The 27,003-nt window shown below is 43.4% G+C and overlaps 3 protein-coding genes across 4 annotated transcripts; 2 read left to right on the top strand and 1 right to left on the bottom strand.

The window, feature by feature from the left end:
• Positions 1 to 343: 343 nt before the first annotated feature.
• Positions 344 to 8,480, bottom strand: hnrnpul1l (heterogeneous nuclear ribonucleoprotein U-like 1 like). Its single transcript, XM_084141091.1, has 16 exons — positions 8,405 to 8,480; positions 7,691 to 7,956; positions 7,013 to 7,465; positions 6,667 to 6,904; positions 6,472 to 6,545; positions 6,199 to 6,338; positions 5,963 to 6,062; positions 5,726 to 5,838; positions 5,356 to 5,622; positions 5,101 to 5,223; positions 4,882 to 5,010; positions 3,329 to 3,497; positions 2,358 to 2,627; positions 2,104 to 2,270; positions 1,506 to 1,715; positions 344 to 1,399 (listed from the first exon to the last, which is right to left on the bottom strand). The coding sequence occupies exons 2-16, from the start codon at positions 7,917 to 7,919 to the stop codon at positions 1,280 to 1,282; spliced, it is 2,802 nt and encodes a 933-aa protein (XP_083997217.1). The 5' UTR covers positions 7,920 to 7,956; positions 8,405 to 8,480; the 3' UTR covers positions 344 to 1,279.
• Positions 8,481 to 8,988: 508 nt separating this feature from the next.
• Positions 8,989 to 18,317, top strand: sympk (symplekin). Of its 2 annotated transcripts, none has more exons than XM_084140996.1 (27): positions 8,989 to 9,110; positions 9,350 to 9,460; positions 9,576 to 9,641; positions 9,798 to 9,851; positions 10,974 to 11,047; positions 11,165 to 11,291; positions 11,392 to 11,641; positions 11,793 to 11,963; positions 12,163 to 12,402; positions 12,570 to 12,721; positions 12,820 to 12,970; positions 13,130 to 13,358; positions 13,474 to 13,624; positions 13,950 to 14,185; positions 14,292 to 14,373; positions 14,481 to 14,594; positions 14,679 to 14,826; positions 14,932 to 15,092; positions 15,232 to 15,340; positions 15,459 to 15,559; positions 16,134 to 16,224; positions 16,320 to 16,421; positions 16,545 to 16,732; positions 16,894 to 17,070; positions 17,206 to 17,301; positions 17,447 to 17,686; positions 17,857 to 18,317. In XM_084140996.1, exons 1-27 carry the CDS (start codon positions 9,087 to 9,089, stop codon positions 18,022 to 18,024), a joined length of 3,813 nt encoding a protein of 1,270 aa, XP_083997122.1. In that variant the 5' UTR covers positions 8,989 to 9,086; the 3' UTR covers positions 18,025 to 18,317. The 2 variants fall into 2 exon arrangements, with proteins under 2 accessions (XP_083997122.1, XP_083997123.1); XM_084140997.1 differs by having other exon boundaries at positions 9,018 to 9,110; positions 9,353 to 9,460.
• Positions 18,318 to 18,783: 466 nt separating this feature from the next.
• Positions 18,784 to 24,383, top strand: LOC311099839 (radial spoke head protein 6 homolog A-like; the record flags this gene model as incomplete). The annotated part of the gene is made up of 7 exons (XM_084140576.1): positions 18,784 to 18,881; positions 18,968 to 19,187; positions 22,677 to 22,973; positions 23,065 to 23,514; positions 23,626 to 23,767; positions 23,910 to 24,027; positions 24,149 to 24,383. The coding sequence occupies 7 exons, from the start codon at positions 18,784 to 18,786 to the stop codon at positions 24,381 to 24,383; spliced, it is 1,560 nt and encodes a 519-aa protein (XP_083996702.1).
• Between the last annotated feature and the right edge of the window lie 2,620 nt (positions 24,384 to 27,003).

The raw sequence follows: 27,003 nt of genomic DNA, 5'->3' as shown, positions 1-27,003 counted from the left end.
CATATTTTATCAATCACAACACATTACAGGACATATGCATTGATGAAATAGTCAGCGTAGCTGTTAATTTCTGTATGTAAATTGCAATCATTCCTGTGCATTGGGAAATGTTTGCTCATAATATCTGTTGCCTGAAGGTGTTATTCTGCACCACTAGATGTGTTACTCCTTTACACTGTGCATTTAAAACAGGTTTCAAAGGTTAGAACCACAGATGAAAGGGGTTAATTATCAGTATCTTTGTTGTTATAGCCATGTGGGTCCTCTAATGATCCATAATTAAAATCTGAACTTGTGACCAGTACTCAAGAAACAAGACAGAAAAAAAAAACTAGAGACAAAGTAAGTCTTCAGATTTTATTCTCAAATACAAAAAGAGTACGTTTTGATTTAACACAGAACCACATGCAGATACTGTTTTACATACATGGTATATGGTATAAAAAAGTTTTACAACCACACATGAAACTAGTTAATGATCACAAAGAAAAACTAGTTGGAGGGACCACCACTGTTACAGAACGTTTTAAATGGTGTGAAACAAATGTTGGTAAATGTTGTTTTACAAGCTCTCTTTATACAGGTTATAGAAAAAAGTAATCAAAATGTTTGTCTTCAAGACTTCAATTTCAATAAATATGGGCAAAACATTAATGGATTAAATCAAAACCGCAACAGTTGAAGATACATTTTCTTTTGTATATATATAATTAGTCCAGACTCTACACCAATTTCTTTAAAATGTATGGTTCTTTGATCTAACATCTAAAACTAAAAATGAAGCGTAAACAGCAAAATATTAAAACAAAAAGTTGTCCTACAATCTTCCATCTCTCTTAAAAACACATTGAAATGTACACATGCAAATCCCAGCTATCTTTTATGAGCTCTAATAAACATTCACTGCACAACACTGTAAAGTGCACTACATTTGCATGTTAAACTACACCACTGTTGCTCATTTCAAATAGCCAGGGTCTACAAAACAGGCAAGACAAATAAGATGAATGTTACTAAATGGTTGCAGGACCTACTGCAAAAACAACGCTAATGTTGTGGCGTAGCATGAAAAAAATAAAATCCTATACCAAAAAGGCAGGGAGGAAAAACCACTAGACCCTTAAAGAAAACCTTGAAAATGTTAGCTATAAGAAAGGGAAGACAAATTATTAAGGAGATGATGGATAAGGACGAAAAGACAGGTGTAGCCTGCAGGCAGGATAAGCAATGGAATGCTGCTAAGGGAATGGATCCGTCTCATCAGTGCACTACTGTAGGCCTACTGCGTGCCCTGGGAGCCCTGAGAACCCTGGCTGTAGTTGCCATAGTTGCCGTATTGGCTGTAGTACTGATTCCATTGGCTCTGGTTCTGGTAATACTGCTGCCACTGCTGTGCATACTGGATCAAAGAGAGACGGAAAGAGAGCAAGACATTATGAACAGAGTTTTAGACAGGTGACACGTTAACATGATATATGGGCCAACCTAAGAAACTAGCTAGTCACCTGTTGATACTGCTGGTTGTAGTTCTGCTGCTGCTGGCTGTAGGTCTGTCCAGTGGCGGCAGGAGCAGCAGCAGCTGCGGCAGGAGCAGCAGGAGTTTGGCTGTAGCTCTGGCTGTAACCTGGGTACTGGCTGTAGCTGCCGTAGTTGTAACCCTGGTTGTAGTTGCCTTGATTGTAGCCCTGATTGTAGCCCTGATTGTATGTCTGTGGCTACAAATTAACACATACAATGTCAGAAAGTTTGAAGGACTGGTGAAGAGTTGAGAGGAACAATTCCAGAGGGAGAACCACATGTAAGGAGATGCCATTAAAGGGAAATGTCAACATATGTTAAAATTGTGCGTTTCTATGTTTTGTTGTAAAAAAAGGAGGAAGATAAGTGTTTCCAATGACATCAAGAGTGTGCGTCGGCATTGCCTACTAATTGGTTGATGATGTCATTGGAAACACTTGTCTTTATCCGTTTTACTACAAAACATAGAAACACGCCATTTTCACATATGTTGATGTTGGGGTGGTACTGGAGACGAATATGAAGTTGAAAAATGTGTGAAGTTTCCCTTTAAAAATAAAGTAACCAATATATTAGTCAGCTTACCTGTCCTTGGCTGTAACTGCCAGTGGCTCCCTTGTTATATTGTCCTTGGCGGTGCTGATTGTAGCTCCCTCCAGACTGCTGGTTGCGGTTGTAGCCATGTTGTCCTCCTGCTGCACCATCACGGTTGCCCCCCCAACGGTTCTGCTGGTAGCCTCCACGGTTATAGCCTGTAATGTGTAAAGGGCAGGAAGTTAAGTAGGCTCACAACACAAATTTAGAAAAACAAACAGTTGAGCAGAAACCTTGCTCCTCACCTCCTCTGAAGTTGCCACCTTGGGGTCCACCACGACTCTGATAGCCTCCCCTTCCTCCTTGGGAGCCACCACGGTTGTCATAGCGCTGATAAGGTGCATCGCGACCACGGAAACCTCCTTGGCGGTTGTCAAAGCGTTTGTCTGGGGGTGGGCCAGCCTTGCGGCCCTCCTCGTTGTACTGCTTCACCAGCGTGTCAGCCTCTTCTTTTTGCAGCTCGATGAAGGTCACGTTGTCAAGAAACTCACCAGCTTCTGGGAGCACAAAGTTGGCTACAGGAAGCAGAGTGGTTGGACGTTGTCAGGACGAGTATAGCGGTGCCGCCGAAAGACAAAGAAAATCATTATTACTATCTGATAGACAATACTAGGAAGGGGTAGGAAGGGAAAAGAGGGACGTGGGGGAGAATACATGTTAGGTGAGAGAGTGGAGTTGCACCAGAATTGGAGCAAAACATTACCTCAAGGGACAGGGGAGAATTTGCTCCAGTTTAGGCAGGTAAAGGAAATGGAGGAGAAAATAAAATAGCAAAACTAAGGAGAATTATGAATATGTAGATAGGGGAAAGTTTGCAACTGCAAAGCATAGCCTATGGACGTATGTATGTCCTCAGTTTTTAAGTGATAAATGTTGAATATTTCACTCCTTTGGTACTGGAAATTGCACTGCCAATGGTTTTGTTTAAAATTTCAATTGATAATCTATTAAAATCTCATCCTTCAAGGGTCAGAATCAAAACCAACACTTGAAATGGATGTCACCCTGAGTTTGCAGTGCTAAATAGATGAACGACAAGTATGACAGAAATGGTTCAGATAAGAGAATGAAGGATGATAGAGGGGGAAATAGTGGGAATAGCTCTTTGAGGGGGATGGGGGACGGTTGGGATCTTCCAAGTTTCCATAAAATAAAAAAAACATACGAAATGCATTGTCTTTGTGTTTTTAAATTTTGTTATCCATGGAATTCCTACCTTTCATTTCTAATACGGCATGATCGGGCACATCCTTCCCTTCCTCATCAGTTCGCTTTAACGTTCGCTCTTTTAAATCCTCGTCCGTGGGACAAATTACAATAGCCTTGCGTTGAAAACCTTCAAAAGGACGCATTTTTCGTCTCTGGGCTGATCCATATACATTTGTCTAGCAAAGTTGACAAGAAAGAAGTAGAAGCTGTTCATTATTGTTCACTTGTCTGGTTTTGATACAGCTTTGCGTTCCATAGGAGGGAAATTGGATTCCTGCAATGATGAAAGTGAGAGTTTTTTTTTTTTTTTTCATGCCTATATTTACTGTTCTGGAACTACATATGGTTGTCTCTCACAACCCCACAACTTACCGTTGTGTCTGGAATGCATTTCCTGTGAGAAAGAACTTTGGGGACCCATGTTAGCTATCTATTGGGTTAATTCTTGCAAGTTCTCAACTGGTCAACGTTTCCAATGAAGAACTAAGAACATTAGCTACTTAATGCAAAATACTACATTACAAAAGAATAGTAGCATCTTTCAAATCTGTTCCAAAAATCTGTTCCATCTTTGAATCTATTTTTGCCATATTGACAGCACACTCTTACAAGCTTGAGCAAATAGATGAATGTTCCTGTGAATCCCTTCTTCCACACATCTCACATTCACTTCCATAAAATTAACAGAAGAAAAACATCTGTAAAATCAATTGAATCCTCTCCAGATAAACCCTTTTAGGGCAATCAATGTACTGTTTTTCAAACTATTCTCTGCGCTGTCATTGATTTAATGTACCTCGCTGAATAAACCAACAATGAATAGTTTATAAAGCTGCGTAATATCTTGCCTACAATAACAGGGTCCCCCTTATTTACTTACCACAACTTACCTGTTTGTCAATAGTCCATCTGTCATGACAATAACAACAGACACTACCTACCTTTCAATACTCACTTACTCCATGGCATCCATTAGAATGTCCAAGACCTTACCTACCTTGAGTAACTGGAGCAAATGCCCTGAAAATTCAAACATGTTAGTTTTCACTTACCTTAATGTTTTATTCATTTTACATACAACATTCAAAAGTTCCATATGCTGTCTGTACGTATAAATCAGCTATCTTACATCAAAGGTGATGTGAGTTTGAACTTGAACTAATCTTACAGTTAACGAACAACAGAAGGTGTATTTCTTACTCACCACCCGGCAGTGTTTACTTGTTTTTCAACATCTTATTATAGACATGGACTATTTGTACAGCTTAGAGCTCTTTTTCAACAGGACATACGGAGAGGAAATAACAAATATTGAGTAAAAACATACAAATGTCAATACTGCTTTCATTCAAGCAAAACAGAAATAATGATTTCAGCAGCATGTTCAGGACAATGAAAAGTGTGATAACTTCCAGGAGTTCAGATGTTGATCAAGGCTTCTACACTAGAGAGACAGTATATCAAAGAGTGCATTAATGGACATGTGCATCAGTGAACAGCAGTGGGCGGGAGGTTGAGGACATTAACATAGTATGGGGTGAGAAATCAGACAGTAGATACCTGATCCAGGATGTAGTTACGCTTCTTGCGGGCAGCGATCTGGATCAACCTGTTCAGACACTGTGTGGCCTGCTGGATCAGGACATCCCAGCGACCAGCATAGTTCTTCTGACGACGCAGTCCCATCACCTGAGGGTGGAGGTTTTCATTACGTCAGAGGGGAACTTGACACTAAAGACCAAGACTGAAGGAGTCTGTGTTCAAACAAAGATAACGGACCTTCATCTTCTCCATTATGGCGTTGGTGCCCAGGATGTTGTATTTCTTTGCAGGGTGCTCCGTCGCGTGCTTCGAGGACCAGGTGGTTTTCCCAGATGCAGGCAGGCCAACCATCATCAAGAGCTGAGGTAAAAACAAGAGAGCCAAACATGAGGAATTAGTCCTGGCATCTCACAGCTACTGACAACAGAAGCAATCTAGTCTAATGATCCAAATCAACAATCCACTCAATGATCCAACATGGCTGCCACTCACCTCACAGTCAGCCTTGGTTGCAGGCCCAACTGTTCCCCGTATCCTGTTTTCCAGAGGGACGTTCTGAATGAAGGTGTATCCCTCGGGCAGGGGGAAGAAGGGCTCCTCTTTCTGGCCAAAGTTGAATTCAATTGCACAGTTCTTCACAAGAACATGGGGAAAGAGTGGCCGTTTAGCCAACTCCTCCTGTGACACACGGAAGGCCACATCCAGCCACTTGCCGTTCTTTGAGAAGGCCATCTCCACTTCATCACCGCTATCGAAGTTCTGAACAAGACATGGAGAGGATATTATTTAGGTTTATTGAGTACTCAGCTTTTATTAGGCAGATGAATCTAAGTGAATCTTCTGTACTATCACAAATACTTACAATGTAGCATCCAAGGACATCGTTTTCACCAAACTTTTCCCCGTAATCCTCAAATTTACAATTTGAAGATTTCTTGCCAGTTCCTCCATAGCCATAAGAGAATTGTTCTTCACCTGGTATAGAGTCAAAAACAAGGAGTTTGTGTGATAGTTTCAAATCGCATAAAATATTTATAATAACTATGAGATAATCCAGAATTTTCCAGCTCAAGTACAGAAGCATTTTTTCAAAACTGACCGAGCTGTGTGTTGCAGGTGTCCAGGGACCAGCCTATGCGCACTACATGTGGATCAGGCTCACTGCTGGGAAGGTGCTTCACAGAGATCTCCTCGTTTATCTGGGCAAGAAAACATGCACCAAATTCATATTTACTCAAATCGATGAGACTCCTCAACAGGAAAAGACATCCGTAATATTCCATCTGCAAAGCACATAAGTGAAATGCAACTTAATTTAAACAGGAAATACTCTACCTTCATTTCAAAGCAGACTTGCCCTTTGTTGACGCCATAGGAAGCTCGTGCACCTGACCACAGGTATGCAAAACCTTCTATGGTGAGTGGGTATCCACTATACCGATCACGTGATACCTTGAAGTGCAGATCACAATTATCTGTGAAAAACAAAACCATACCCCCAGAGGTCAATAAATATGTTGTAAATGCACAACTATTGCAATGCACACAATAAACCATTCAACACAAATCCTACTACCATCACAAAACAAACATAGTACTTTCACTTACACGTATCAATAGCCACAAGAGTGTCATCAAAATCTTCTTCCTCTTCCTCTGCTGGGGGTTGTGGAGAACGTGCCCTGTGTGAGCGAGAGCATAGAGCATAAGCTAGGGGTATAGTTCTGAAGAATGTTTTCAAGACACTTTAGTGAAGTAGTTTTCTAACCTGTTCCCCTTAGAAAAGTGTTTCACCACACTTACCTTCTTTCCTCTCGATGTTCATAATAGCCATAGCCACGGCCTTCATCGTATGGCCTCTTACGGTTGCATCGGTCATCCTCCGTTTTGGCTTGGCTCACCTGCTCAGCCTCCATGGCTTCGCATTCATTGGCAGCATCTGGAAGCTGTGCCTCTGGCTGCTTTGGCTCCTTCTTCAACTGCTCCTGCTGCAGAGGTTCATCTGCCTCCTTTTTCAACTCTGCTTTCATCAAAAACTCATCTGCATCAAAGAGGTCAATGTTGCCAATAATTACTGCTTGAGCAACAGGGTGAAATAAGAGAATATACAAAGTATTAATCTATTCATTTGAGTTACGTTATTACTGACCTGGCTTAATTTCAGACATCTCCACATGCTTTGCTTCAGGCTCAATTGATGCTGGTTCCACTGGTTCAGGTTCCATAGCCTCTGGTTTCACAGGCTCTGGTTGCACAAGTACTGGTTTCACAGGTTCTGGTTGTGGTGGCTCTGGTTCTTCCATCTCTGGTTCTGCTCTCTCTGGTTCTAACACCTGTGCCCCATCCCGGCTGTCTTCCTGTGCCCCATCCTGGCTGTCTTCCTGTGCCCCATCCCGGCTGTCTTCCTGTGCCCCATCACGGCTGTCTTCCTGTGCCCCATCACGGCTGTCTTCCTGTGCCCCATCACGGCTGTTTTCCTGCTCCGCATCTTCACTCTGTTCAACATCACCTTTCTCCTCATCAAACTTTTCTTCTTTAGCCTGCGGGACAAACTGTACTTCATCGTCCTCACTATCTTGGTCTTCTTCCCCATCATCTTTAACTAGTATGGAAAACATAGTGTCAGTATCACAAGCTACTTGATTTACAACTGTGGTATAACAGCAGTTTCATCTGCATGTTACAATTGACAGCCCATCAGTTACGTTGAAACAAACTGTACCCTCCCTTTAAAAACGGCAAATCTGTGAACAACAGTGAACTTGGCTGTACCAATACAATCTTACAACTGTCTACATACACATTGAACCCCCCAATATTTGTTTACCTTCATCTGAGTAGTCAGCGCCGTCTCCGCCAATATCGTGTTCCTCATCCCCCTCCTCACCAACATCGCCAGTCGGTGGCCCGCCCTCTTCACCTGCAGCCTCGGCCTCAAGTGCTGACTGCAACCTTATGACAAGATCCGCCTTCAGCCCACGAGTATCCAGGCCTCGCTGCTGAAGTTCCTCTTTCAGCTCGTTGACTTTGAGCTTCTTCACATTGATTCCACTCATCTTTCATGTAACTTGTTCAGTGATCAGAAATCCCAATCTGTAAGAAATGAGTTTACAGACAAGGAATGTAGTTTAGTAGCCGCCTAGCAGTGGTAACGTTAGCTAGCTACATTAGCCATTTCGTTGCTTTACAAAACCATGCATTGGCATCGCTCCCGTAACAGAAACATAAAATCCACGGCAAAACAACGCCATGGGTCCAAAGCCACCAGTTTTCATAAAACTAGCTAGTTCGTAGTTACATTATAGGCTTTACTACGGTCTTTGTTACACCGGTGTTGCTTGCCAACTACCGGTAGTTAGCATTAGCAACTAGGCACATTTTTACAGGATAGTCACCAAAGGTCGGACACCAAAACAACTCAGATTCTGAAACGTCATAGCTAGCTAGCCGTATACAAATATATGTGCATGATAGCTAGCGTCGCCACTATTTGTAAATCATGCGAATTTACATTCAAAATACACTCGCGTACATTACTAACCTCTTTCCTCACTCTTTTAATTTCCTTGCTTGATTCATACAGCGACCAACTCAACTGAAACAAAATGGACGATTCTGTTGTAGCCAGAAAAGGTTAGCGCTTGCCGTCTGCTCTGTGATTGGCTAGAGGCCTTGTAGGTAATATTTGAACAACAGTGTTCCAGCTGCTGTGCCTCTCTACGGGCAGCAGAGGGCGTGGAAGGGTTGCTGTTTGTTACAGCGTAATAAAATAATTGCAAGCAGTTAAATAAATACATTATTATGTTAGGTCTATGGTTCAGACAGAAATCGGTTGGCTATCAGTACCTTTGGTGTACTGTATTTTTTAGATCCCGACAAGTATTTTTTTCTGTACAGTTTGCATCCCTTTACAAGTTGTATGGGTTTATCTCACGTGTCCTTCTATAGGCTAAAATGTTGCACATAAAAGCATTAATAAAACATCTGTATACAAACATAATACGATAGGTTCAGATGTTTTAAATCCTAGAGATTTGCCAATTTGTCTGGTCAACTTCTCCAGTGAGTAAAAGGGAACTTATAACACCCAACCGTTGTTGCAGCCGAGGGAAGCGTTTGTTGCACAGCTGCATTATTAGTACTTCCAACAAATATGGCGGTGTATTAGCGAAGTTGCGCCCTTATTACTTTGTCACACCAGTGCATATGTTTCCTTTTAATTTATGAATAATAAAGGATCTAATAAGGTAATGTGTTTGCCTAATTTTGTGTTATAATTGTTGTCAGTGAAGTTATTTTGCAGGGCTGGTGACGGCTAACGTCCATCACCTAGTTAGCATAGCCGGCTAGTAGCTAACGTTATCTGTTTCTAGCCAAAGTACGCCAGGGTTTGCTCTTATTTTTCCATCGCATGTAACTAACTAGTAAGTTAAAGTTAATTGAATATGTTATTATTTAATCTCACTATGTTCTCATGTATATTTAGAAGATGGCCTCAAATAACGGAGACAGTGCTGGTGTGAGGACCAGTGTGGCATCACAGTTTTTCAATGAAGACGAGGATACGGCTGTTGTCGATATGACCACAAGTGAAAAGGTATCCCCGAACAACCCTTGAAATGATTTGGTCCATATTGGACTAAAATCGCGTCAAATTATCTATGTTTGATAGTTCCAACATATGTACTTGCTTGTCTGTTCTCAACCCACAGGTTGTTGATCTCCTGAACCAAGCAGCTCTTATTGCTACAGACAGCAAACTCACAGTTCTCAAACAGGTTTGTGATCAGCTCTCTGGCAGGCCAGAATAAGGCCATCAGTAATAAGCTCCTCCAAGAGATCAGATAAGAATGTTAGGACGGCTATACATTCTACACTTTTCTTCAGACCTGTAATATATATAATATTTAAATATCTGTTTTTTCATCATTCAGGTCCAGGAACTGATCATCAACAAGGACCCCTCTTTACTTGACAATTTCTTAGATGTAAGTATGTCGTTTTAACTGTATATTGGTTACCACTAGCTGAGGAACGCTCAGCTCCATTCTCTTGTATCGAGGGGGGAGTTGAGTTTTGATAACTGGTTGCACAATTTGCTAGCAACAACATTGAGTCACTATCAGTCGATACTTGTAAATGTCAATTCTGAAAACGCTTACTTGTACCTATGTTTGTCTTGTATAACTTTTATGAAATACCACTGACTTTTTCCTAATTTGTGTTGCTCAACTGGAGACGTAGCGGCCAAGGCATACTACGTAAGCTGACATTCAATTGGGAAAGGGGGATACCTAGTCAGTTGTACAACTGAATGCATTCAACTGAAATGTGTCTTCCGCATTTAACCCAACCCCTCTGAATCAGAGAGGTGCGGGGGGCTGCCTTAATCGACATCCACGTCATCGGCGCCCGGGAAACAGTGGGTTAATTGCCTTGCTCAGGGGCAGAACAACAGATTTTTACCTTGTCAGCTCAGGAATTCGATCCAGCAACCTTTCGGTTACTGGCTACCTGCCGCACATGTGCATTCGTGCTGAGTTGTGCAACACAAATGAGGAGAAAGTCATTGGTTGTATTCAATACGTTTTTATTAAAATTATGAATTTCAGCACCCTGCGGTCGGTTGTACAGGACAAACATAGGTACAGGTAAGCTTTTTCAGAATTGTAATTATTACAAGTATTTACTGATGGTGACGTAATGTTGTTGCTAGCAAATCGCGGGACCAACTCCGTCTTGATATAATATAACAAAGTTGAGCGTTCCTCAGCTAGGTTACCACCAGTTGGGTGGTGCGAGCCCTGAATGTTGATTGTCTGAAAGCCATGATATATCAGACTGTATACCACGGGGATGACAAAACCATTTATTTTTACTACTCTAATTACATTGATAACCAGTTTAGAATAGCAATAAGGCACCTTGGGGTTTTGTGGTATATGGCCAATATACCATGGCTAAGGGCTGTATCCAGGCACTCCGTGTTGCTTCGTGCTTAAGAACAGCCTTGCCTTAGCCATGGTATATTGGCCATATACCACACCCCCTCGGGCCTTATTGCTTAAGTATAAAATGCTCTCTCTCTCATTGTCACCCTGCACCTGTAGGAGATCATAGCCTTTCAGACCGATAAGTCAATGGAAGTAAGAAAGTTTGTCATCGGCTTCATTGAGGAAGCATGGTAAGTGTTGATCTGTCACGCACATATACCTGCTATGAACAGTTAGAATATCAAGTTCACGATAGTCATGTTCAATAAATGTGATGTTTTGACCTTGGGTTGTTTTTGTCTCAACAGTAAGAGGGACAACGAGCTCCTGCTAAAACTGATTGCCAACCTGAACATGCTGCTGAAGGACGAAAGTGTCAATGTGGTGAAGAAGGCTATCCTCACACTCACTCAGCTCTACAAAGTGGCGCTGCAGGTACACACACCTTCATGAATCAATGCCTTCTCATTGTTATCCCATTCAACCCATGTGTGTTGCTGTGTGCTGTACTGAGGCTTGTTCTTTTCTATGCCAGTGGTTTGTGCGTTCCAAGACCATGTCAGACATGCAGGAAGCATGCTGGGACATGGTGACTCAGATGAAGGAGGAAGTTCTGGCTATGCTGGAAGTGGACAATGATGGAGTCCGCACACACGCTATCAAGTTCACAGAGTCTCTCATCATCACTCTTTCACCGAGGACGTCAGACTCTGACACTCCCAAGCGCCAAGAGGGAGACATCAGCCTGGATAAAATCTCGAAAGACCATGCCTATATCCGCTACGGTGAGAGGGGATGATTTTCTTTACTGTGACATTTTAAAACTTTACATACATTTTCAGTTGAGTTTTCCCCGATGTGTTGTGCATGAATATATCATTGCTGTCTCTACATGTCTTGATGCACCTTACACAATGTCTACAATGTCTTCCTAAGATACCCTGTGTGGGGAGGGCAAGTCTGCGCTGGAGCAGCTTCTGAAGTTCATGGTCCACCCTGCTATCTCCAGCATCAACCTGACCACCGCACTGGGTTCCCTGGCCACACTGGCCCGACAGAGGCCTATGTTTATGTCTGAAGTGGTCCAGGCTTATGAGACTCTGCATGGTCAGTATGGTACTACAGTGAGATTAAACACAAGATCACAAGCTTATGTGTATGATACCTGAAGCAAGGTTTTTAATCAATGCCCTAGAAAATGATCTTGGTCACCTATTTTGAGTACTTAATCTGATTTTGAATAAGTGGTGAACTGGCTGGAGGGGAAGTTCAGTATAATTAAATCATTTTTCACTTGTTTTTGTAGCCAACCTACCCCCAACGCTGGCCAAGTCTCAGGTAAGCAGTGTACGCAAGAATCTGAAGTTACACCTGATGGCAGTGCTCAAGCACCCCTGCAGCCTGGAGTTCCAGGGGCAAATCAGCACTCTGCTCCTAGACCTGGGGATGTCCCAGAATGAAATAACCCGCAACACACCAGCCCCACGTGAACCGCGCAAAAGGCCCCGCCATGAGCCCTACACAGAGGGCAAAAAGCTCAAGATTGGTTAGTTGTAAAGATATTGCACCGGTTACTATTTAGACTGATGACCTTTTTTGTAACACTTTTTTTATTTTTTTTAATAGAAGTACCTAGTTGACTCCCACACCCCTGAATCAACCTGCGGTTCCATATCATGCTAGATCTCTAATGTAATGTGGTCTTACTTTCAGAGCCCGCTCTTATAGAAGACGATGAAGATAAAGAAGAGCCGGCCGCCCCTTCCGTCCCAAAGCCTTCCTCTGTGCCAGTAGCACAGTCAGCCATCCACCTCACGGCGGAGTTCCTTCGCCCCCTGCTCTCCCCAGAGAACGTGGCCAATCTGGTAAGCTGCTGTGGTAGACTGTGATTTATTCTTCTTTTTTTTTACACCCGGAGGATGTGAAGGCCATTCTCATGTTTGTGTTGCTTTTTCACATACAGGTTCTAATCAGCATGGTGTACTTGCCTGATGTCATGCCAGCATCCTTCCAGGCCACATACACACCAGTGGAGTCTGCAGGAACAGATGCCCAAATCAAACACTTGGCCAGAATGATGGCCACTCAGATGACAGCAGCTGGAGTTGGACCAGGTTAGAAAGAGAGGGAAGGGGCTAGAACAAGGAAATAAAGATAGCAAAATGAGTGAGCACAATGGGCCACCCAATTCACAGATTTCAAAGATAGAAATTCTGATTTCTGAAAATCTGTGTTCTCCATTCTAATAAAAGCTGCTTCAAACTATCCCTTAGGACTGGAGCAGTGCAAAGCACGAGATGAGAAAGCTGGGAAGGAGGAGGGCATGGATGAAGGCTTAGGGGAGTCCTCCAAAGACCTGCTCATCAAGCGTAAAGTACCAGTTATGGGTCAAGCCATCTCTGTGGTTGGAGGAGGCTATGGAGAGAAGAGCCAACCTGAAACGGGGGAAGCCCCCCAGGTCAAGAGGCTGCCTGAGCCCATCCTCCCCTCCACACAGATCAAGTGAGTCTGAAGCTGTACAACTATCACACATAAAAGCAAACCCGTACCCTACAACTACCCTGCCATTTAACCATTCTGACTGTTTTGTTTGTGTGTTTTCATCTAATTTTTTTAGAACACCTGGTGCAGGTGGGAAGAGGAAAGTGTTCAGATTGGCTGATGTGATCCAGCCGTTGACAGATACCCAGCTTGAGAAGTTGACCAACATGGCTGTCAAGCGTATCCTGCACTCTGAAAAAGCTATAGCACAGAGTGGGATGGCCCATGTGAGTTTCTCAAAACATTGGACCTCTAGAGTAGAGAAATAAAGGAAGGCATCCATTTCCATAGGAACGAACATCTATAGGAAGAGACAAACATCTTATTTGAGTATGTAACCATATGTCAAATTTGATTGGTCTCGTACACATTTTGCGGATGTTATCATGGGTGTAGCGAAATGCTTATGTTCCTAGCTCCAACAGTGCAGTAATACCTAACAATACACGCAAATCACCCAAAATAAAAAGAAACAAATGAAGAAATATAGAAATATTAGACCGAGCGATGTCAGAGTCCAGAATATAAATAAAAATGTACTCTTCCTGGCAGGTGCGTGTGAAGCTCCTGTCCAGACTTGTGACCCAGTTTGAGGGGGTGATGAAGGATGATGTGCTGGAGTTCATTCTGGAGGACATTAGGACCAGGAGCGACCTGGCCTTCTCTCTTCTCTACCAGGAGTACAACACATACCTCAGTCAGCAGCCCACTGGCTTGTTGGACAGCTACGACCACTGCCTCTTCACTCTACTGTCTGGCCTGCAGGAGAAGCCCGAGCAGAGGGATGGGTGAGGACCATTACATTGTTCTTCTGTGGACACCAGATAAAGGGCTCCGCAGTCAAATGTCAATTATCTAACCCACTTTTCTATTAATTTCTATCTCTTCTCCTAGGCTTTTCACAAAGATTGTGCTGGAGGCTCCGTTAATTACAGAATCTGCTTTGGAAGTAATACGACGGTACTGTGAAGATGAGGTAATGATATTTGATTGTCTTTAAACTTTAGCAAATAATTAAAATGACGTACTGGCTTTGTCATCATGACAATGTAGTGATTTTCTTTCTGGTTGAATGCGTTTCAGTCGCGGGTGTACCTCGGCATGACTACTCTGAAAGAGCTGATTGTAAAACGGCCCTCAAGGCAGTTCCAGTACCTCCATGTGCTTCTGGACCTCAGCTCACATGAAAAGGAGAAGGTATCATAGGAGAATGAACAAAACTCAGTCTCTGTTGCTGCTGGCTTGTGTTTTTCTTTAGTTAACTGTGTGTTTTCTGTCCAGGTGCGCTCCAATGCTCTGTCCTTCATAAAGCGGATGTATGAGAAAGACCAGCTGAGGGACTATATTGAGAAGTTTGCCCTGAACTACATGCAGCTCCTCGTACACCCTAACCCTCCGTCATTACTCTTTGGGGCTGACAAGGACACAGGTGTGACTTCCAGTTTCACTTAGGCTTTTATACACACACCACAATGTCTCTCTCTTCCCCACTGAGCTAACCATGTCTGACTGTTTGTCCCTCTCACTCCCACAGAGGTGGCCTCCCCCTGGACCGAGGACACAGTGAGGCAGTGCCTGTACCTCTACCTGTCCCTTCTGCCTCTCAACCACCGCCTGGTTCATGAGCTGGCCTCTGTCTACACTGAAGCCATTGCTGACATCAAGCGCAGTGTGCTTCGAGTGATAGAGCAGCCAGTAAGCCCCTTCTTCTTACCCGCTCTCTTTAGTTTTGTCTAATTGCTTTTTCTCTCCCTGCACCAGTCTTTGGTCTTCTGTGCCGTTTGGCTTGCTTGTCCACCAGTGTGTGTTCATGAGTTTTCTCCCTGCCCAATAGATCCGTGGAATGGGGATGAAGTCTCCAGAGCTTCTGCTGTTGGTTGAAAACTGTCCTAAAGGAGCAGAGACTCTGGTCACTCGCTGCCTGCACATTCTCACTGATAAAGGTAAAGTGTATTTCACTCCACTGCCCAGCTTATTCGCAGATGGTCTGTGTGCTTGGCAAAAGGGAGATGAAATGGTAGTGTCAGCTTCTACTTGGACTCTTATTGTCTTTCCTTACAGTGCCTCCGTCACCAGAGTTGGTGGAGAGAGTGAGGGACCTGTATCACAAACGAGTGCCCGACGTTCGTTTCCTAATCCCTGTCATCAATGGCCTGGAAAAGGTAAGGACTCAAAGAAACGATGGTGCCATTCACAAAGCGGCTACAATAGGGAGATAACTGGCATTAAAACAACAGGATCAGTGTTACATTGATCAAATTAAATGTCATTGGTCACATGCACCGAATACAACAGGTGTAGACTTTGCAGTGAAATGCTTACTTACGAGCCCATTCCCAACAATGCAGAATTAAAAAGTAAGACAAATATTTGCTAAATAAAAAAGGAAATGGTAAGAATAGAAACCATAGCATGTAGCTCAGTTGGTAGAGCATGGCGCTTGCAACGCCAGGGTTGTGGGTTCATTTCCCACGGGGGGCCAGTATGAAAAATGTATGCACTCACTAACTGTAAGTCGCTCTGGATAAGAGCGTCTGCTAAATGACTTAAATGTAAAAATGTAAATAACAAGGCTATATACAAGGAGCACCAGTACAGAGTCAATGTGCTGGGGTATGAGGTAGAGGTAATTGAGGTAACACAGTATGCACATATGGGTAGGGGTAAAAGTGACTAGGCAATCAGGATATATAATAAATAGAGTTCTCCCTGATTCTGCTGTGTTTCTGTGTACAGAAAGAGGTGACCCAGGCTCTTCCCAAGCTTATCAAGCTCAACCCCATTGTGGTGAAGGAAGTCTTCAATCGTCTCCTGGGCACCCAGCATAGTAAGATCCCTTCACATCTTCCAGTGATTGCTGTCCACACTTGTATGTCACAAGTGTGAATGATGTGTAATAACACTGTCATCTCTCGTTACTAGGTGAGGGCAGTTCCTCAATGTCTCCTCTCACCCCTGGTGAGCTTCTCATTTCTTTACACAATGTTGACTCAACAAAGTGTGACATGAAGTCCATCATAAAAGGTAAGTTGTCTTCTACCTGACAACCGTTCAGTTTCGTTTTCTCTGATACACTATTATGAGATTTTTCTGTTGGAACATTTCTGAGCTGATCAAAGTGTATTATTTGTGTGTCCATGTCTGCAGCCACCAACCTGTGTTTTGGAGAGAAGAATGTGTACACGTCGGAGGTCCTGGCCGTGGTGATGCAGCAGCTGATGGAGCAGAGTCCTCTCCCCATTCTGCTAATGAGAACAGTTATCCAGTCCCTCAGCATGTACCCCCGCCTGGGCGGCTTCGTCATGAACATCCTGTCCCGACTCATTGTCAAGCAGGTCTGTAAACTAGGAGTTTTTCTCCTACACTAACACATTGAGTATTCAGTTAAGGCAACATTTAGACATAGACTTGATTGGATGACTTTGCTGTTTAAGAGCACAGTATGCCGGTAACCTGCTATATGTAATATTTATATATGTCCCTGTTTGTTGTGCAGGTGTGGAAGTATCCTAAGGTGTGGGAGGGCTTTGTGAAGTGCTGCCAGAGGACCAAGCCGCAGTCCTACAGCGTGCTGCTGCAGCTCCCACCAGCTCAGCTTACCAGTGTGTTTGAGCGCTGCCCGGAGATGAGGGAACCTCTTCTACAGCACGTCCACTCTTTCACCCCCCACCAGGTAGCTAGCTAACGTCATCTCTCTTTCTTTTAGTGGTAGACATTCTAAACTCATACCAATGAAATGCAGCTGTGATATGAAGTCTCTCTATTTCTCAGTCTCTCATAACCAAACGTTCTCTGGTTGTTGTTACAGCAAGCCCACATTCCCGCCTCCATCATGACAGTCCTGGAGGCGAACAGCAAACAGCCAGAACCAGAGGCCATGCAGCCTGTAGTATTGGAGAGACAGGTAATGGGCACAGACAACACTGATGGCTATGTGTCTGTCACTAACTATTGTCATGTCTAAACCTTGAATGTAATGCTGTCCTTCTTAATTACTTTCCCTCTTTTTTTCTCCCCTCTACACCACCCTTCTCTTTCACTACATACAGGTTGAGACACCCGTTGCAACTATCGCACCTGTTTCAACCATTGCACCCGTTGTAACCTTCGCACCTGTTGCAACCATCGCAACCCCTCCAGTACTGGCAGAACCTATTCCAGTGCAGCTGAGAGATCCAGAGCCAGCAGTCCAGCAGCATCTGCCAAATACAAAAGAGGAAGAGGAGCCCATGGAGGAAGGAGAGACAGCCCCCGCTAGTCAAGAGGAAACTGCAGACACCGCTTTGCAGGTATGTCGAAACTCTATTGTCATTCTTTTGTCGCTGTTACAGCAGTTGGTTGTATTTATGTGGAAAGTTTTGAAAAGGTGTACATTTTATGACACAACTGGTGTCTTGGTATATTACATATAGCTAGTGTGTGTTTATAATATAACTCAAATCAATTATGTTTCTACCAGGTGGATTTGCCAGTAGTGGAAGAAAACCCCACTCCGGATCCTGTAGAGACCGTGGAGGAACCAATGGAGGAGGCACCTACTGAAACTTCAGATGTCACTGACCAATTAAAAGATGTCACCGAAGACGGTACCACAGAACCTGAGGCTGGCACAGGAGATGCAGAATGATGTTTCATCTGAGGAAGGGCATAAAGGAGAATATTATGAGCCGAGGGTGAACTGTTGCGACTTCACCTCTGTATTTGTACTGGCTCTTACCCTTATGAACCTCTTGAAAGTAACCATTCTTGGCCATCCAAAAATATCTGTTATGTGTCCTCCGTTTTGTATTTGTCGAAATAGCGAAATGCACTGGGGAAATCTAGTCAGGAAAAATATTTACTACAATTTATTTTACTTTTGAAAGTCCTTAATAAAAAATGTCTTTGTCATGAGAATAAAATAAAACACATTTTTGTTTATTTGTCCCATGTCTTTTTATTGTGCCCTAACTTGAAACAGACTATGTATTGCATATGTGTACTGGTCTACTCTCTGTCAAAGGTGGGCAGTGAATTCAACCTTTATTTCATGCTTCGATTGAGACCACCTTCAGCAAGTTCCTGCAGGTCATTTCATTTTTCAACTGTTATTGGAGTGGAGGATGTGCTGCGACTGGTGGACATTCTATGCGCAAAGTACCACGAGCACAGCAACAGTATTGTTTACCCTAGAAACAGGGCGCTAGTAATGTGGATTTTTCTATAGAGGAACTTGGATAGCAATTTTCAAAAGCTATCTGTTGAGATTTGTCTTTTTAACGTTTTGGAAAAGTGTTAATTTTGACGCATGATAAACAACCTAAACTTAACCGCGACAATGGGGCTTACTGGGTGTTAGCGAGTTGTTTTCACAACAGGGCCGTTTTCTGTTGTGTACGCAAGAAAGATGGAGTCAGAGGGAGCACTGAACAATCAAAGGGAGCTGACATCGATCTGCTTCAAGGCCTTTATGCTAAAAAATAGTACAAAAAGTAACCTCAACCTGTGAGTATTTGTATGATTGCCATAGTGGATGGGTGATGCTAGCGTGTAAGTAAAGTGAGTATGACACTCTTCTCCAACCTTTCCAGCTATGATCATTTTGCACGGGTACTGACCAAGGTGATGGATGAGCGCCCAGAAAATGTGGTTGACGTAATTGAAGACATGAGCCGTGAGGTGAAGCGGGGATTGCTGATGGACAAGCAGAGCACGTTGAGAGACATACCTCTGGCGCCTGCTGCACAGCTCCTGGCTGAGCAGCAGAGGTTGCTGTTTTCACGGGGAGGGGGTGATGATGGTGACCAAGAGGTAACGTTAAGGTGGCCAGGGCTGCATTCAGTACAGAACACGTAATAGAACTCTCAATTGAACGGAAACGGTGCTGTACTGAATGACTAGTTGAAAAACAAACATACACTATATATACAAAAGTATGTGGACACCCCTTCAAATTAGTGGATTCGGCTATTTCAGCGACACCCGTTGCTGACAGGTGTATAAAATTGAGCACACTGCCATGCAATCTCCATAGACAAACATTGACAGTAGAATGGCCCGTATTGAAGAGCTCAGTGACTTTCAACGTGGCACCGTCATAGGATGCCACCTTTCCAACAAGTCAGTTTGTCAAATTTCTGCCCTGCCCCGGTCAACTGTAAGTGCTGTTATTGTGAAGTGGAAACATCTAGGAGCAACAATGGCTCAGCCGTGAAGTGGTAGGCCACACAAGCTCACAGAACGGGACCGCCCTCGGTTGCAACACTCACTACCGAGTTTCAAACTGCCTCTGGAAGCAACGAAAGCACAATAACTGTTCATCGGGAGCTTCATGAAATGGGTTTCCAAGGCCAAGCAGCCACACTCAAGCTTAAGATCACCATGCGCAATGCCAAGTGTCAGCTGGAGTGGTGTAAAGCTCGCCGCCATTGGACTCTGGAACAGTGGAAACGTGTTCTCTGGAGTGATGAATCACACTTCACCATCTGGCAGTCCGATGGACAAATCTAGGTTTGGCGGATGCCAGGAGAACGCTACCTGCTCCAATGCATAGTGCCAACTGTAAAGTTTGGTGGAGGAGGAATAATGTACTGGGGCTGTTTTTCATGGTTTGGGCTAGGCCCCTTAGTTCCAGTGAAGGGAAATCTTAACGCTACAGCATACAATGACATTCTAGATGATTCTGTGCTTCCAACTTTGTGGCAACAGTTTGGGGAAGGCCCTTTCCTGTTTCATGAGCGAGGTCGGTGTGGAAGAACTTGACTGGCCTGCACAGAGCCCTGACCTCAACCCCATCAAATACCTTTGGGATGAATTGTAACGCAGACTGCGAGCCAGGCCTAATCGCCCAACATCATGCCAGACCTCACTAATGCTCTTGTGGCTGAATGGAAGCAAGTCCCGGCAGCAATGTTCCAACATCTAGTGGAAAGTCTTCCCAGAAGAGTGGAGGCTGTTGATTCAGCAAAAGAGGGGACTAACCATATTAATGCCCATGATTTTGGAATGAGATGTTCGATGAGCACGTGTCCATATACTTTTGGTCATGTAGTGTATCTCAAAGTCTGTTCAAGAAAGTTTTGTGAAAACGTGTTGTTCAGCGAACTGAATGCACTAGTTACCACAGCCACAACGTGTATTGTAAAAATTCATGGGGGAAAAATTTGCTTTTTGGTCTTAATTTAAGGTTATGGTTAGGCATAAGGTTAGCAGTGTGATTAGGGTTAGGTTTAAAATGAGATTTTATAAATATTACTTTGTGGCTGTGGTAACTAGTGACGACCCCGATTTTGGTGGCTGTCCCCGGAAATGTCGCTTGTTAGTCCTCAGAATGAAAAAGCAACTCTGAAGTTAAATTGAGGCTGATATAGCGAGCCTATCAATAATCAAACGCTGTATCCAATCAGATTTGCATGTAAAAATGATGTCTAACCCTGTACCCAAATCGTTTGCTCCAGCGGCTTTGCCGCGGACCTTTTATGAAAACGTTTGATCAGTGATACATTGTAACAATCGCATGAACAACCATGCCCATGGTCAGAAAGTGCATCCAACAGCATAGGCTACCAAACTTGGGTGTTTCAAAAATGACTAGATAGGCTAAGATTAAGAAAACTGTGGAGGGGTCAAACAAGTATTAATACAAGTATTTGAAAGTACTTACGGCCGGCCCGCTCATTGGGCAGATTGATGAGGGCGGCATTTTATGAGCTAAACTGACCAATACCCACCACTAACAACAACACATAAAACCTCACATAATTCTGTCCAAAAACAATGACAATTTCTCTCAACCAGTGGCATATGGGCTTTTTAGGTGAGCGCTAATGCCGTCCTGTGATAAGCAGTGACCACATTGTCAAAGGCAGGGGCGCAAAATATTTTGGTTGTCCATTCCCAGCGTGCATCTTCAGGGTGCTGTTAGAGAGATGCATCGCTGCAGCGGTCCACCAACGTTCCGTAAAAAAATCAAAAAATAATCTAACATAAATCATGTAGCAGATATAGGATATGGTAGAAAGAGTATGTGGCCTTTTCTGTAGCCAACCGACTGGAGATAATGTATGACAATGTAATGAGACGGACACTTTTTACATCATGCAGGTTTCTCCAATCAAATAGTCAAACCTAAATGGCGCTCAAGCAACAAAAAAAAGTGCTGTCATGTTAACAAACAACATATCCTAAAAACAGAAGAGGTCAAAGTAAAATGGACAATATGGAATGGACAATCACAACTGTTGTCCAGGAGTTTCACCCCATTGTCATGATCAGTGTGGTTTCATGTTTGTATCAGTACATTTTTGACAAGCTGATCATAGCGAAAAAGAAAATACTTCTGCATTTCCCGCTTTGTAAACACATTGCAAATAGGCTCACTATAACTCCTGATAAAGTTGGGTAGCTGATATTCAGAGCTTAAATAGCCAAATGGATTAGTCACATGAATCAGGACTAATAACGCGGATGTAATGGCCTGTTTTACAAACGGTGGGCCGATACCACATGGAGGGGCATTTACAAAATTCATTGCGGGCTTCTTTTGGACTTCTTTTTGGGGTGTTTTACAAACGGTAGGCTTACCACATAGATGGGCATTCATAAAATTCAATTTCAGGCAACACTGTAGGCTACACCTCAGTAAGCACTGACCGACGCCGACGCCTTTTGGATGTGTTTTTTGGTGCAGTTCAGGACCGGTCGACCGCCCTTGATTTCCACATTCACGGACATCGGTTTTTGGTCCGGTCCGGAACAAATCTGAACCAATCATAGACATCTATGTTTGGTTCAGATTTGGTATGGTCAAGAATGGCCTTGATTTCAATGTCCATGGTCATTGATTTTTGGTTCGGTCCGGATCAAATCTGAACCAAACATAGACCAATCATAGACGTGTATAAATTACTTATTTTCAACTTTCATTCAGAACCAAAAATTAACCTGATTTCAACATCCGGAAAATACGTATTTTAAACATACAGAAAATATTTTTTCACCTTTCATTTTGCTTACTGGGACTATTCTAGTTTTCGGGGCAGCATTGGTCTGGCAGAATGGCAAGGACCGGCCCTGATAAGTGCTATAGTGAAAATATAGTTTTTTATATATTTATGCGCAGCGACACCCCTCATTTTCTTTTCCAAAATGTAGTCACTTTACCAAGAGGAGGAACTGGTAAGAGAACAAATTATGATAGTGATCCTTGCACATTCACTTTACCAAGACTGATTTGGGGAATGGATGAGCATGTTGTATAGTGTGATCAATAATTATTTAAATGTGCCTGTTTCTCATTAGGTAGAAACACCGCTCCCCAATGTGAGTGAAGTTGGCTTCTTCCTGGAGCAGGCTGGAGTGGGACTGGGCAGAGAGGAGATGCTGAGGGTTTTCCTGGCACTCAAGCAGTTGGTGGATTCTCAACCACTAGCACGCTGCCGACTCTGGGGTAAAATCCTGGGCACAGAGGGAAACTATCTTGTTGCTGAGGGTGAGTACAGAGATGGGGAGGAGGAGGAAGGGATTAATGAGGAAACAGCGGAAGACGCTGAAGGAGAACCTCGGGATGATGATGAGGAAGCTGAGGTGGTAGAAGTGGTGAGTTACTGAAAAAACCTGTCTGACTGTATGTTGCTTTCATATTACGTTTCTTCTTTTATAAAACATTTATAATGACTTTGCTTTTTAGATTGATACGCTCCCAAGATCCACTTTCAAGCCGCCACCTGTGGTGCCAAAGGAGGACAACCGCACAGGTGTGAACAAATTCACTTACTTTGTGTGCAGAGAGCCTGGCCTTCCCTGGATGAGGCTGCCCACTGTCACTCCTACCCAGATTACAGCTGCACGCAACATCCGCAAATTCTTCACAGGGAGACTGGATACCCCCATCGTCAGCTATCCTCCTTTCCCTGGCAATGAGGCCAACTATTTGCGAGCCCAAATTGCTCGCATCTCTGCCGGCACACAGGTCAGTCCCCTCGGGTTCTACCAGTTTGGAGAGGAGGAAGGTGAGGAGGAAGAGGAGGGAGGCCGAGACAGTTTTGAAGAGAATCCTGACTTTGAGGGTATTCCTGTTCCTGAAATGGCAGAATCTCTATCCACCTGGGTGCATCATGTACAGCACATTCTCCAACAGGTAACTGTGACTCAAAAACATTCAATTTTTGGTGTGATTTTGAGCAGCAATTTTCAGGTATACTCCAGACCATTTTTTTTGCCCTGTAAATTATCATATGGCCTCTCCTAGGGTCGCTGTGTGTGGGTGAACCTGGCTGAGAAGCCTGAGGATGACTTTGAGGAGGAAGCAGATGAAGAGGGGAAGGAGGAGGCTGATGAGCCTGAGCCAGAGGTGGGGCCTCCCCTCCTCACACCACTCTCTGAGGATGCAGGTCAGTCTATTCTATTCTAGTCTGTGTTGGCCTACGATAAGGTCAAGATACATTTTCACTCGATTCTGGTAGTATGCTGTCTATTATAGAAAAAATGATGTATTAAACTAATTTCGACTGTTTGCTTGCATATGCATATCAGAGATTACCACCACCCCTCCCTGGAGCTCCAAGATGTCCTCCACCCTCATCTCTCAGTTTGCTATTGCAGTGCTACGCTCCAACCTCTGGCCAGGGGCTTATGCTTATGCCAGTGGAAAGTAAGTTTAGTATCTTTATTTTCTGAATATTATACAGGGAATGTTTTGTTATATGTTGTTATAACTGTGGCATAGACAACATCCCCAATCAAATAAATGTTTTTGTTGTTTCCTAATTTAGGAAATTTGAGAATATATACTTTGGCTGGGGCCTGAAATTTGCAGGGGAAGTGTACACCCCAACTGTTCCATCAATGCCTCAGCGAGAATACACCAGCGGGCCAGAGATCACAGAGGCCCTGGACTCCAGTCTGGAGGAAGAGCAGGCACTGAAAGCAGCCCTGGAGGAGCAGAAGGCTGCCCAAGATGAGACAGCGGGCCTGGGTGGAGATGAAGAGGAGGAAGATGATGATTGATGAAGACTTTGTAGGAAACAGACACTACATTACAAAATTAGCAGTATTTACTGTTGACTAAGGGCATAATTTGTCAAGAAAGCACAAATTAAACAATTCGCAGAGCAATGTCCCATGCCTCTTTTTTTTTTTACAATCACAAAGCTGTTTTTGAAGATGAACAGAGAGAATAATGTTTGTGCATTTAATTCACATCTTTTTGTTTAGTAACGTAGTCAGATGTGTTGGCATGGCAGACTTCACTGTTTATTAGTTTCAATATGAAGCAGACAAGGAACTCATTACCTCAATGATTGCTCCTGGCCGAATGTGTGGGGTGTTCCTTCAATAAGGTATCTCTATAACCATAAACGAGCATGACAGAAACTACGCAGAGAATAAGAAAAATACATTATTTTTACATTAATTTTGCATTACAACAAAACATGAAATGCATGCAATACAAGTCAGAGGTAAAAAATCTAATTAATATTTGATTAATCTGCCAACACAGTGAATTAGGTTAAAATCCATACTGTAGAGCAAATGAGGCAGACAATTATATGGATAATGAACTGTTTTCATTGTTTCACTGCAAACATGCACATCCTTCAATCATAGTCACTTGTAGCTGTGTAATACAGATATTTGAGTAAACAGAGACTCTTCCACCTCAGGAGGCTGAAGAAATTTGGCTTGGCACCTAAAACCCTCACAAACTTTTACAGATGCACAATTGAGAGCATCCTGTCGGGCTGTATCACCACCTGGTACGGCAACTGCACCGCCCGCAACCGCAGGGCTCTCCAGAGGGTGGTGCGGTCTGCCGAACGCATTACCGGGGGCAAACTACCCGTCCTCCAGGACACCTACAGCACCCAGTCACAGGAAGGCCAAAAGGATCATCAAGGACATCAACCACCCAAGCCGCTGCCTGTTCACCCTGCTATCATCCAGAAGGCGAGGTCAGTACAGGTGCATCAAAGCTGGGACAGAGAGACTGAAAAACAGCTTCTATCTCAAGGCCATCAAACTGTTAAATATTCATCACTAGCACATAAGAGGCTGCTGCTGCCTATTGAAATCACTGGCCACTTTAAGAAATGGAACACTAGTCACTTTAATAATGTTTACATACAGTTGAAGTCGGAAGTTTACATACACTTAGGTTGGAGTCATTAAAACTTGTTTTTCAACCACTCTACATATTTCTTGTTAACAAACTATAGTTTTGGCAAGTCGGTAAGGACATCTTCTTTGTGCATGACACAAGTGACATGTATGTGAGGGCAGCAAACATGTTCAAAATGGCCAAAAATTGGAGTGGTAAGATTTGGTTATAGTGGACATTTAGAACGGCAAGGGGTGTGTGGGGTGTAACCAACATAATACCTTGGTTCATATTTTGTTCCAGCTGCTGGCAACGCATTCTCTCAAGCAGCACACCTTCATCTGCAGATGGACAACAAACTTGATGGAGCCATCAATTTCCTTGATGCAGGCAATGCTTTCAAAAAAGCGGACCCACAAGGTACATCCCATTTTACTTTACTCTCTGAAAAAGTTTACAGTTGTATTATCAACATTATGGGGGTTATGGAACAGACATTACACAGTTGAAGTCAGAAGTTTACATACACTTAGGTTGGAGTCATTAAAAGTCGTTTTTCAACCACTAGGACATCTACTTTGTGCATGACACAAGTACTTTTTCCAACAATTGTTTACAGACAGATTATTTCACTTATAATTCACTGTATCACAATTCCAGTGGGTCAGAAGTTTACATACACTAAGTTGACTGTGCCTTTAAACAGCTTGGAAAATTCCAGAAAATGATGTCATGGATTTAGAAGCTTCTGATAGGCTAATTGACATCATTTGAGTCAATTGGAGGTGTACCTGTGGATGTATTTCAAGGCCTACCTTCAAACTCAGTGCCTCTTTGCTTGACATCATGGGAAAATCAAAAGAAATCAGCCAAGACCTCAGAAAAAAATGGTAGACCTCCACAAGTCTGGTTCATCCTTGGGAGCAATTTCCCAATACCAAAAATGGTATTCTTTCTCTCTGCACAAGACGCTTGGCACACCTGAGGTCGTCGGGTAAGCTTGGCGTCGGGTAAGTTTGGCTTTATACATAGCTTGGGCTTTGTCGAGTAAGGCTTAAACTATGTATTTAGATTGTAGTTAGGTATTGTAGGTAGGTATCGTGGGTTGTTGTATGTAATTATTGTAGGTTAGTACTGTATTCGGCGGTGCCGGGTGTAGCACGAAGCTAGCTAGCTAGCTAGCTAACTCACCACCTGGACTAGCTGGCGAGTAGCTATTAGCAACGGTATAGTTGTTTCACGCCTGAGAGTGCTTGTAATTACGCCAGCTGGCTGCCTACAATAATTACATACAAGAACTGCCTACCATTCAGCTGTTTTCTAACCTCATTGTCTGAACCGTTAACGTTAGGTAGCAAGTAGCTACTGTGCTTGAAATTTAGCTAGCTTGTTGCTACCTGGATAGCGACTAGTAAACAATAGCTGGAACGACCGAGCGAACAGACGCGAACTGGCTGAGTCAATTCAGTGGCTAGCTTTGCACTTGGCTAGCTAACAGTAGCTGCTAGGGGTAAGTCATAACCTACACTT

Source organism: Coregonus lavaretus, assembly GCF_964263955.1.
Source record: "Coregonus lavaretus genome assembly, chromosome: 24".
Classification (NCBI taxonomy): Eukaryota; Metazoa; Chordata; class Actinopteri; order Salmoniformes; family Salmonidae; genus Coregonus; species Coregonus lavaretus.
The sequence above is the reverse complement of the archived record's forward strand: the minus strand, read 5'-3'. Positions and strand labels throughout refer to the sequence as shown.

Excerpts from the sequence above, each read along its gene's own strand:
- sympk (XM_084140996.1), top strand. The coding sequence starts at position 9,087 with ATGAATAATAAAGGATCTAATAAG. Across the intron at positions 9,111-9,349 it reads ATAATAAAGGATCTAATAAG|AAGATGGCCTCAAATAACGG; the intron begins GTAATGTGTTTG and ends ATGTATATTTAG. Across the intron at positions 9,642-9,797 it reads AACTCACAGTTCTCAAACAG|GTCCAGGAACTGATCATCAA; the intron begins GTTTGTGATCAG and ends TTCATCATTCAG.
- hnrnpul1l (XM_084141091.1), bottom strand. The coding sequence starts at position 7,919 with ATGAGTGGAATCAATGTGAAGAAGCTCAAAGTCAACGAGCTGAAAGAG. Across the intron at positions 5,623-5,725 it reads ATGTCCTTGGATGCTACATT|AACTTCGATAGCGGTGATGA; the intron begins GTAAGTATTTGT and ends TGTCTTGTTCAG. Across the intron at positions 1,400-1,505 it reads ACAACCAGCAGTATCAACAG|TATGCACAGCAGTGGCAGCA; the intron begins GTGACTAGCTAG and ends TCTTTGATCCAG.